This window comes from Gorilla gorilla, chromosome 13 (genome assembly GCF_029281585.2).
Source record: "Gorilla gorilla gorilla isolate KB3781 chromosome 13, NHGRI_mGorGor1-v2.1_pri, whole genome shotgun sequence".
In the NCBI taxonomy this organism is placed as follows: Eukaryota; Metazoa; Chordata; class Mammalia; order Primates; family Hominidae; genus Gorilla; species Gorilla gorilla.
This window is the reverse complement of record NC_073237.2, coordinates 127,902,835-127,913,210: the sequence shown is the minus strand read 5'-3', so window position 1 is coordinate 127,913,210 and position 10,376 is coordinate 127,902,835. Positions and strand designations below refer to the sequence as shown.

The window sequence follows — 10,376 nt, the reverse complement described above, 5'->3', positions numbered from 1 at the left end:
TGGTAGCCAGGATGGTGTTCATCTCTTGACTTCATGATCCGCCCGCCTCGGCTTCCCAAAGTGCTGGGATTACAGGCATGAGCCACCACACCCAGCCTCACTCATGCTTCTTCTTTTTTTTTTTTTTTTAAACCGAGTCCTGCTCTGTCGCTCAGGCTGGAGTGCAATGGCGCAATCTTACCTCACTGCAACCTCCGCCTCCCAGGTTCAAGCAATTCTCCTGCCTCAGCCTCCTGAGTAGCTAGGATTACAGGCACGCACCACCACATCCGGCTAATTTTTGTATTTTTAGTAGAGACAGGGGTTTCACCATGTTGGCCAGGCTGGTCTCAAACTCCTGACCTCAAGTGATCCGCCTGCCTCGGCCTCCCAAAGTGCTGGGATTACAGGCGTGAGCCACTGCACCCGGCTGACTCACGCTTCTTTAAGGACACTCTTCGACTGGGCGCAGCGGCTCACACCTGTAATCCCAGAACTTTGGGAGGCTGAGGCAGGTGAATAGGAGTTCGAGACCAGCCTGGGCAACATGGCAAAACCCTGTCTCTATACTAAAAATACAAAAATTAGTCGGACCTGGTGGCAGGTGCCTGTAATCCCAGCTACTCGGGGAGGCTGAGGCAGGATAATTGCTTGAACTCGGGAGGCGGAGGTTGCGGTAAGCCAAGATTATGCCACTGCACTCCAGCCTGGGCAACAGAGCAAGATTCCGTCTCAAAACAAACAAACAAAAACCCATAAAAGTCACTCTTCTTCACAATATGGGGAGTTGGGGACCAGCTAGAGGTTTGGGGCTGGCCCTCTGCTTGGTGGTGGTTGGGATGGTCCCATAGGGGAGCCACTGTGGCCCAGAGGCCTGAGCCGTGTGGGCCCGGGCCTTGTTTCCTGGACTGTGGGCTTGCTGGGTGCTGGGCCTGCTCCCAGGGAGTGGCTCCTCCCCAAACCATCCCTTTGCCTTGGGAGCGGAACCACGCAATAGCCTGACTGGCCCTGGCAGCCCATGCCTTGTGGCCAGTCACCAGAGAGGGCACACGAGACCCAGGCCAGGGGTATCAGGGACAGCCCCGGTCAGACTCTGCTAGTTTCCCTGCCTTTCACTACGTGGCTGGACCACAGGGGAAGAAATGGCAAGAAACCGTGTCTAACTCTCCCTTGATACAAATTCAAAGCTGGCTTGGGGGATGGCCACCTTTGGGACACACACCTGGACAGATCTAAGCCAGCAGTGTGGCTGTTTGCTGGGGCTTAATTTACAGAGGTACGGCTGAATGACCATGAGGAGAGGCCAAAGCCATCGCAAGATTGATCGCATTTCCTGAGAGAAGGGGCACCCGTGCCATGCACGGTTCTCAGTAGAGAACCCCAGGTTTGGTCAGGAGGCAGAAGCAGGGGCGAGGGGAGAGCCCAGGCCTGAGGCTTTCTTGGGGTTTCCATGGAAAAGGCCTGGCAGGGCAGGGAAAGAGTTTAAAATTGGCTAGTTTGAGTAATTCTAGCAGGCTCTGGGCTGCAGAGTGGTCTCTAGTCACCTGATACCTGGCCCTGGGTGACTTAGGGCAGGGAGAATCTTGCCTCCAAGGGCGAGGATTAGATAAGGAGGTAGCTGGGGCTGTAGACTTGGGGTCTGTTTTTTTTTTTTTTTTTTTTTTTTTTGAGACAGAGTCTCACTCTTTCCCCCAGGCTGGAGTGCAGTAGCGTGATCTTGGCTCACTGCAAGCTCCACCTCCCCGGGTTCACACCATTCTCCTGCCTCAGCCTCCCAAGTAGCTGGGACCACAGGCGCCCGCCACCACGCCCGGCTAATTTTTTGTATTTTTAGTAGAGACAGAGTTTCACCATGTTAGCCAGGATGGTCTCGATCTCCTGACCTCGTGATCCACCCGCCTCGGCTTCCCAAAGTGCTGGGATTACAGGTGTGAGCCACCGCGTCCGCCCGGGGTTGTCTGTTTTGTATATGAAAAGCATGCTCTGCCCCGGGCCTTAGCTATCTCTCTCTCTTTTTTATTTTTGAGAAGGAGTCTTGCTCTGTGGCCCAGGCTGGAGTGCAGTGGCACCGTCTCGGCTCACTGCAACCTCCACCTCCCGGGTTCAAGCGATTCTTCTGCCTCAGCCTCCCAAGTAGCTGGGATTACAGGCGCCCGCCACCATGCCCGGCTGATTTTTTGCATTTTTAGTAGAGGCGGGGTTTCACCGTGTTCGCCAGGATGGTCTCGATCTCCTGACCTCGTGATCTACCCGCCTCAGCCTCCCAAAGTGCTGGGATTACAGGCGTGAGCCACCGCGCCCGGCTGGAAATCCATAATTTCAATGGATCAGAATTTGCCTGTCACGTTCTCTGTGCCAGGCACGGAGCGGGGGGGCGGCAGGGATGGAACCCGGCACACCGGCCTCTGCCTCCTTGGCGCGCTGTAGGCGCGAACCTAAAGTCATCAGGCGACAGCCCCCGCCACGTTCCGGGGCGCCCCGACGACTCCAGCAGCGGGTGGGGTGGGAGGCGTCCGGACAGTCCGGAGGCCTCGATGGCCAAGAGGAGCCTGGGCTGGAGGGGGCCAGGCCCGGGGGCGGCCGGGGGAGGGCCCGGGACTGGCGCAGAGGCAGCGCGAGGCAGAGGCAAGCACTCGGACGAAGGCGCAGCCCCAGCCTCGGGGTGCGTAACGGGCACCTTCCGGGCCACTTGAGTCTGAGACCTCGTAGCCGGCTCGAGGCCGGGGCGCAGCAGTCCCTGCCAGCCAGCTTTCGGCGCGATGGGACGCGGGCGCTCCTGGTGTGCCGGCCTCGGACCCTGCACCCTCACGCATGCGCGGCCCCCCTCCGTGGACTACAACTCCCGGCGTGTCCCGCGCGCCTCCCGGACGTGATCGCTCCGGTCGCCTCCGACCTCGGCGCTGGGCAGGCGCGCCGGACCTGGGGAAGGGGCAGGCGCGCCGGGCCTGGGGAAGGGGCGGGCGCGGGGACCCGATGCGCGGGAGCGGAGGCCGAGATGGCTTCGGCGGGAGGCGACGACTGCGAGAGCCCCGCGCCGGAGGCCGACCGTCCGCACCAGCGGCCCTTCCTGATAGGGGTGAGCGGCGGCACTGCAAGCGGGAAGGTAAGGGGCCGGGCGGGCCGGGGTCTCGCCTCTCGCCGGTGCCTACGGGCGGCCCGGTCCAGAGAGGAGACCCCAGCCCCGGCCGAGGGGCCCCCCTCCCAGGCAGGGGCAGGGCGCGGGAGCGAAGGGGCTGCGGGCCGCGATGGGCTGGGGCGGGCTGGGGCGGGCGAGGGGTTGGGGCGCTGGGCCTCGGGGCTCCCCCACAGCCTCTCCGCCGGCCGGGCTCCTCGGAGCCCCAAGTCCGTGCTAACCCCGTTGGGCCCCCGTGGCCCTTCCGCTGAGACCATCCACACCTGTTGGTGTCCTCCCGCCTTCCGAGCATCCCCCCTAGGGGGCGGGTGGGTCAGTGTCTCCAGAAGCCGGCCCCGTGCCTGTCACAGGACGAGCGGTTCCAGGCGGGAATCCCGCTTCTGTGTCTCCAGTCGACCGTGTGTGAGAAGATCATGGAGTTGCTGGGACAGAACGAGGTGGAACAGCGGCAGCGGAAGGTGGTCATCCTGAGCCAGGACAGGTTCTACAAGGTCCTGACGGCAGAGCAGAAGGCCAAGGCCTTGAAAGGACAGTACAATTTTGACCACCCAGGTAAATCGCGAGCCCAACGGTGTGGGGAGGGCAGACCCCATTCTGGGTGGCCGCTAACCAGCTGCGCTTGGGCCCAAGGTTGGATGGATGCAGACCCTCTTGGGCTGTTCCCCCCAACTCGCCATGCAGCCTGCAGTGGAGTTGGCTGCACAGTGAAGTCAGGGGAACTTTGCTGAGTTCTCTGGGCCCTGAGTGTCCCCCCAGGAGCGTGGTTGGAGCCAGTCAGGAAGCCTGTGGCACTGTGGGGAGCCCTGCCCTGCCCTGCCACAACTGTGATCCTGGAGAAATCCTCCTATCTTCCCTTCCCACGTTTGGGCCTTTAGGGCCCTCCACACACACCTCTGCCCACTGTGCCCTCCCCTGCTTTGGGGCAAAGTCCTCAGAGAGGCCAGTGTGGGAGGCGGTAGGTAAACTAGTGCTCGTGGCCTGAAGCTCCGGGCCAGGTAAACAGGGGCGGATGCGGCAGGGAGACACCTGCCACTGCTAGAAGATTCCACCCTGGCTGGCTGGCATGGTCAGCCTTTTCCCAAGGACTTGTGGGAAGAAGGCCTGCAAAGCCGCAGTCTAACCAGTTAGTCCCAGAAAGAGAGAGAAGCAGAGGCCCAGCCTACCCACCTCCCAGGAAGAGCTGATCAGAAAACCCCTGTGTTCTGGCATCTCAGGGGCACAGAGCTTGGGCAGTGGCACAGCCCGAGAACAGCAAGGACAGGGTCATCCTGTGGTCTGCAGGGCTGCAGAGGGCGCTGTTGCTACCAAACATACACTGCCGTAGTCCTAGTCTACCTGTGCTAGGGTTCTCGGTGTCCCCAGCACTCAGCTGTGCTGACCCCAGAGCAGAGAGGGTTCCCTGCTGTCCGCTGCACGAGGGCATCTGCCTGTCTTGCCTTTGTCTCCAACCCTGCAGATGCCTTTGATAATGATTTGATGCACAGGACTCTGAAGAACATCGTGGAGGGCAAAACGGTGGAGGTGCCGACCTATGATTTTGTGACACACTCAAGGTAAGCAGGTGTTTCTAGGGAGGGCCGAGGAGAGGGGCCAGCTAGGACGTCCCCTCGGGCTCACACAGACCTGCCTGGCGGCAGGCCTCGCCCCAGTTGGTTTCTGTGGGTCCCCCACCCCCTCCCACAGTCAGTGTCCCTGCAACGGAAGCTGACTGTGTGTGTGGCACGGAGACCCTGTGTCTGCAGCAGAGCCCCTTTCCCCGTGCGCCCCTCAGGTTACCAGAGACCACGGTGGTCTACCCTGCGGACGTGGTTCTGTTTGAGGGCATCTTGGTGTTCTACAGCCAGGAGATCCGGGACATGTTCCACCTGCGCCTCTTCGTGGACACCGACTCCGACGTCAGGCTGTCTCGAAGAGGTAAGGCGGCCGGGGGCCTCCGTGCCTGCCTGGCCGAGGCTGGCGGCAGGTCCTGAGGTCTGAAGCACGCCTGCCCCTTGCCGCTGCAGTTCTCCGGGACGTGCGCCGAGGGAGGGACCTGGAGCAGATTCTGACGCAGTACACCACCTTCGTGAAGCCGGCCTTCGAGGAGTTCTGCCTGCCGGTACCTGCGCTCGCTGCCTCAGAGCCCATTTTCCCCTTTCACAAGGACACGTGGGACCCAGTACTGTGAGAGGGCTTAGTGCTGGGTGACAGTGATCTGATTGAAAAAAAGGAGAAGAATTTGGCTCATTACGGCCACATACCCTGGGAGTAGTTCTCAGCTGTAAAAACATTCTCTGTGCCTGCTCCTCCCTCTGCCTAAAAAAGCCCCATATCTCCCCCACATTCACCCTGGCCGCTTCCTCCCTGCTTCAGGCCCTTGCCCAGCGTCCCCGTTCAACACTGAAAACCCTCTGCACCCAGCGCCAGCCTCTCTGCCTGCTTCCTTTTTCCGGGGCACTTATCATCATCTGACACGTCCTGGGTGCTTATTCCCCGCAGAGTGGGGAAGCCCAGGAGCACTTTAGTCTGTTCACTGCCAAGGCCGGGATCTGGCCCTCAGAAGGTGCTTCAGAGCTGCTCCTCCAGGGTCTGTGACCCCAGGCTGCTCTGGGCCAGTGCTCTGAAATCTCGGAGCGAGCGCTGTGCCCAGATCCCAGCTGGCTCGCAGAGAGCAGGAACTCCCCGCTGCACACCCACCTGTCTTTTCTCCATTTCTCCGTCTTGTGTTTCTGGCTTGGTGGGACTCGTGGCTCTACTCAAATGGGAGTGTTTCGCACGGGAACATTTTGCCTGTTAAGGTAAAAATACAGCACAAAGGAACTGAAACCAAGATTCCTGCTTTTGATAATGTAGGACAAGTAAGTTCTATCTGCTGCTTTTTTTTTTCTTTTTTTTTTTGAGATAGAGTCTCTTTTTGTCGTCTAGGGTGGAGTGCAATGGCACGATCTCGGCTCACTCCAAACTCCACCTCCCAAGTTTAAGCAATTCTCCTGTCTCACCCTTCCGAGTAGCTGGGATTACAGGCGTACGCCACCACACCCAGCTAATGTTTGTATTTTTAGTGGAGATGGGGTTTTGCCATGTTGGCTGGGCTGGTCTCGAACTCCTGGCCTCAAGTGACCCACCCACTTTGGCCTCCCAAAATGCTGGGATTGAGCCACTGTGCCTGGCCTTTTTTTTAATTTTATTTTTAATGAGGCAGAGTCTTGCTCTGTTGCCCAGGCTGGAGTACAGTGGTGCAATCACTGCTCACTGCAGTCTTGACCTCCTAAGCTCAAGCGATCCTTCCACCTCTGCAACCTGAGTAGCTGGGCCCACAGGCGTGCACCACCATGCTCGGTTCATTTGTAAATTTTTTGTAGAGATGGGGTCTCCCTGTGTTGCCCAGGCTGGTCTCCATCTCCTGGGATCTAGTGGTCCTCCCACCTCAGCTTCCCAAAGTGCTGAGATTACAGGTGTGAGCCACTATGCCTGGCCTACTGGCTGCTATATAAAGAAAACTTTTGGTTTTTTTGCATTCATGCTGTCTGAAATTTCTAAAATATAATTTTAAAAGTAAAGTTAACTTGTTTTAGTCTCTCATTCACAGAAAGATATTTGGCAAAAAGTAGGTGATTCGCAGTAAAACTCTGGATATCAAATTTGCCTCAGCAACCTGAGTAGAGGAAGTGCTGTCACCTGCTATGTCCTGGGCCCAGGCCCCAGAGATGTTTTTGGTTTGTTTGTTTGCTTGCTTGTTTTTTGAGACAGGGTCTCCCTCTGCCACCCAGGCCCAAGTGCAGTGGTGACATCTTGCTTCACTGCAGCCTCCACCTTCCACCCTGAAGTGATCCTCCCACCTCAGGCTCCTGAGTAGCCAGAGACGGCAGGCACGCACCACCACGCCTGGCTCATTTTTCCTCTTTTTTTTTTTTTTTTTTTGCAGAGACGGGGTTTTGCCATGTTGGCTGGGCTGGTCTCAAACTCCTGGCCTCAAGCAGTCCACCCACCTCAGCCTCCCAAAGTGCTGGGATCACCGGCGTGAGCCACCGCACCCGGCCCCAGCCCCACCCAGAGCCGTTCTTGAGCCTCCTTTTCCTTCACCTTCATGTTGAGTGGCTTGTGCAGTCCTCTGCCTGGACCCCGTAGGTATTTCCCAACTGTATTCAGGCACATCCCTGCTGGCAGTTAAGACCCCTGTCAGCTCTCCCGGACTCCTCCAGCCCGTCAGACTATCAGACCAGAATAGAAAGCAGCCCTCGCCCTTGCGCTCGTGCTTTCATGAGATGGGGTCCCACCAACTGCAGACACAGCTGTCCCCAGGACTTGGTCCCTGTCTGCCTCTTGCAGCTCGTCTCTTCTGCCGCCTTCTTGACCCAAATCCACACGCCAGCAGCACCCACCATTCCAAGTTCCGTCCTTTGGCCCAGACCCTGCCCTCCCTCTTCCCTCAGCTTTGTCTGATTCAGGCATGTTCTCCAGGCCGCTTCCCCTTCCCTAAAGCCACCCCCCAACCCCCACCATCTGGCTGCGGACCCTCCCCAGCAGCCCTGCATTTCCTGATATATCTCCATCCTTGTCCTTCCTCAGCAGCAGAGCATCTGACAGGGAATGAGAGTCAGCATTGAGCCAATGAGTGGTTGGATGAGGGAGTAAGTTACCATCAGCGTCTCTGCCTGCAGTAATTATGCACGGCGGCGGCTGTCCTGTTGCTGTGCCAGGGTATTTGCAGAAGCTTCATGATTCCAGAGGAACAATGTCACACTTTGTAGAAGTGCCACACTTGCTTGGCCCAGTGAATTGAGTCGTTAGCATAGCCAGCTGTCTCCTGTAATGGAGTGGGAACACTGGAAGGGGGCTGTCTTCTGTGATGGAATGGGGACACTGGAAGAAGCACTTTCTTTTGGCTGCCTCAGCTGCACTTTCTGCCTCACTTCTTGGATCATGGCCTCTCACACCTGGCTGATGACTGAGTCTGTGTCCCCCATTTGCCGATGACACCAGCACCTCTGAGCACCCCAGGGCCACCCCTCCTGCTGTTGCATCTGTTTCTGAGCATCTTAAAATCACCTTTGAAGGAAAAGTCCTCACAGGAACCCCCCCCCTTGTGCCTTACAGACAAAGAAGTATGCCGACGTGATCATCCCGCGAGGAGTGGACAATATGGGTAAGAAGCTGGCCTGCTGGGCTGTCCCCCCGCCCCTCCCAGAGCTTGAGGCAGGGACAGTTCCACCAGTGTGCAGTTACTGAGCACTCCCCTGCGCACGCGGCCTGCCAGTGTTGATCTGTGGCACAGGGTTAAAATATGCTTAAAAATGTATGTAGCTGGGCGCGGTGGCTCACACTGGTAATCCCAGCACTTTGGGAGGCTGAAGCAGGGGGATCACTGGAGCCCAGGAGTTCAACAGCCTGGGGAACATAGCAAAACCCCATCTCTACAAAAAATAAAATTATTTGGGCATAGTGGCATGTGCCTCTGGTCCCAGCTACTCAGGAGGCTGAGGTGGGAGGATTGCTTGAGCCTGGGAGGTTGAGGCTGCAGTGAGCTGTGATTGGGCCACTGCACTCCAGCCTAGGCAGTAAAGTAAGAACCTGTTTCTTAAAACATATATATATGTATATTCAAATCTGTTAGCAGAAAGTACTTTAAGCAGACTCTAACATAAATTCCTGGAAGACCAAGCTAAGAAGTCTTATTTTGCTGTGTCCTGATGCATGTTTCTGTCTGCTGAGATTTGACTCGATGCCCCTTGCCGCAGGCTGTGCCTCAGGGCAGAGGTTGGGCGCTCACTCCTGGCCGAGTGCTGCGGGGAGGGGCGGTCTCCACGGAGGATGGATGCGGCTAACCCGCTGCTTGTCTGTCTCTTGGCGCAGTTGCCATCAACCTGATTGTGCAGCACATCCAGGACATTCTGAATGGTGACATCTGCAAATGGCACCGAGGAGGGTCCAATGGGCGGAGCTACAAGCGGACCTTTTCTGAGCCAGGGGACCACCCTGGGATGCTGACCTCTGGCAAACGGTCACACTTGGAGTCCAGCAGCAGACCCCACTGAGGGGCTGCCGAGCCTCGGGGCAGGTCTCCCGCCCGGCATGTATGTTCAGGGACTGAGCCTGGGGACGCCCACCCACACCCACTGCTTCCTCTCGGCGCACCCCAGGGGAGTGTTAGCAGCTAGGCCTTCCTCACTCAGGAGTGGAAACTCTGATGTGTCACTCAGACTCAACTTGCTGGGACACTGACAGGCGTTCCTGAGGTTTTCAGCCACTTCCTCAGGCTCGTTGCAGTTTAAAGATCCCTGTAGGTCACTGAGAAATGCCACAGAATGTGCAGGAAGCCTGGGAGGCTTCTGTGAGGAATGTGAGGCACATTATTGGGGAAATAATTGAGGAGACAGCCTAGACACTGGCTGGCCTGATGTTTTGTTGACAGTGAACCCACAGTGGGAGAGAGTTTTTTCCAGTCTGATCTGGTTCTTACACACTCACACACATAACTCAAAAGTTTTGTGAACAAGTACTTTCCTTTTTTACATGTTACATATGTCCTCATGTTTCTGTTTTCTGTTTCATAACAAACACACACAAGGCTGGTTGTGGCCTACAAACCTAATTTCATGACCCAGTGGTTCGCAGTCCAGCGTGGGCTACACGGATATGGGGAGCCACTGAGGGATGTTTTCCCTCCTTGCTTGCTTGTGCCTTAAAGGCAGAGAAGCGAGGCGGATGCCCTGGAAGCACCCAGCATCACACCCAGGCTTGTGCGGGGCTGGGAGCCCATGCAGTAGGGCAGAAGGCAGCGGAGGCCAGGTCTGTCCCGGCTGGAGAACAGCGTCCATGCAGTCCTGCCTGGGGTCGGGCCCTCGCTGACCCTCACGGGAGCCCCCAAGGTGCTGTCTAGACAGGCTGTCCCACCCCAGGGTGGCTAGTGGCCATATGCAGGGAATGGTGCTTCTGGCTGTGGCACGCACTGGATCACCCAGGTCCCAGCAGACATGGCCACCCAAAGTTAGCGAGCCTCCTTTGTGCTATGTGGAGCTCACAGCCTCACATGTGAACACCCGTGTCTGGGTTGCCTGGGGTGATCCTCCCTCCTGCGTGGTGGCTGTCTCTGGAAAGCATCCATTGCCGCTGCCACGGGCAGCCCCAGCCCCCGTCCGTCCAGGCTCACCCACAGTAGTGATGCAGACGTGACGTGGGGGAAGGGGGCTGAGCCTTGTGGCTGGGTTCTGACAACTGTAATGGTTTTGTTGAGCTTAGGCCCCTTTGGAGGGAAAATCAATAAATAACAAACACCAACTACAAA

At 57.6% G+C, this 10,376-nt stretch overlaps 1 protein-coding gene and 1 long non-coding RNA gene across 5 annotated transcripts; one reads left to right on the top strand and one right to left on the bottom strand.

Annotated features, from left to right (window-relative positions):
* The first annotated feature begins 2,846 nt into the window (after window positions 1-2,846).
* UCK1 (uridine-cytidine kinase 1) lies at window positions 2,847-10,376 on the top strand. 4 transcript variants are annotated; one of them, XM_004048764.5, is made up of 7 exons: window positions 2,848-3,055; window positions 3,505-3,664; window positions 4,569-4,665; window positions 4,884-5,026; window positions 5,116-5,210; window positions 8,189-8,237; window positions 8,945-10,376. In XM_004048764.5, exons 1-7 carry the CDS (start codon window positions 2,975-2,977, stop codon window positions 9,124-9,126), a joined length of 807 nt encoding a protein of 268 aa, XP_004048812.1. In that variant the 5' UTR covers window positions 2,848-2,974; the 3' UTR covers window positions 9,127-10,376. The 4 variants fall into 4 exon arrangements, with proteins under 4 accessions (XP_004048814.1, XP_004048812.1, XP_004048811.1 ...); XM_004048763.4 differs by having other exon boundaries at window positions 2,849-3,082; XM_063696817.1 differs by lacking the exon at window positions 8,945-10,376 and adding an exon at window positions 7,661-7,722 and having other exon boundaries at window positions 2,849-3,082; window positions 8,189-8,214.
* Window positions 4,882-5,881, bottom strand: LOC129524719 (uncharacterized). Its single transcript, XR_008668598.2, has 2 exons — window positions 5,789-5,881; window positions 4,882-5,306 (listed from the first exon to the last, which is right to left on the bottom strand). It is a non-coding gene; the product is annotated as an uncharacterized lncRNA (long non-coding RNA).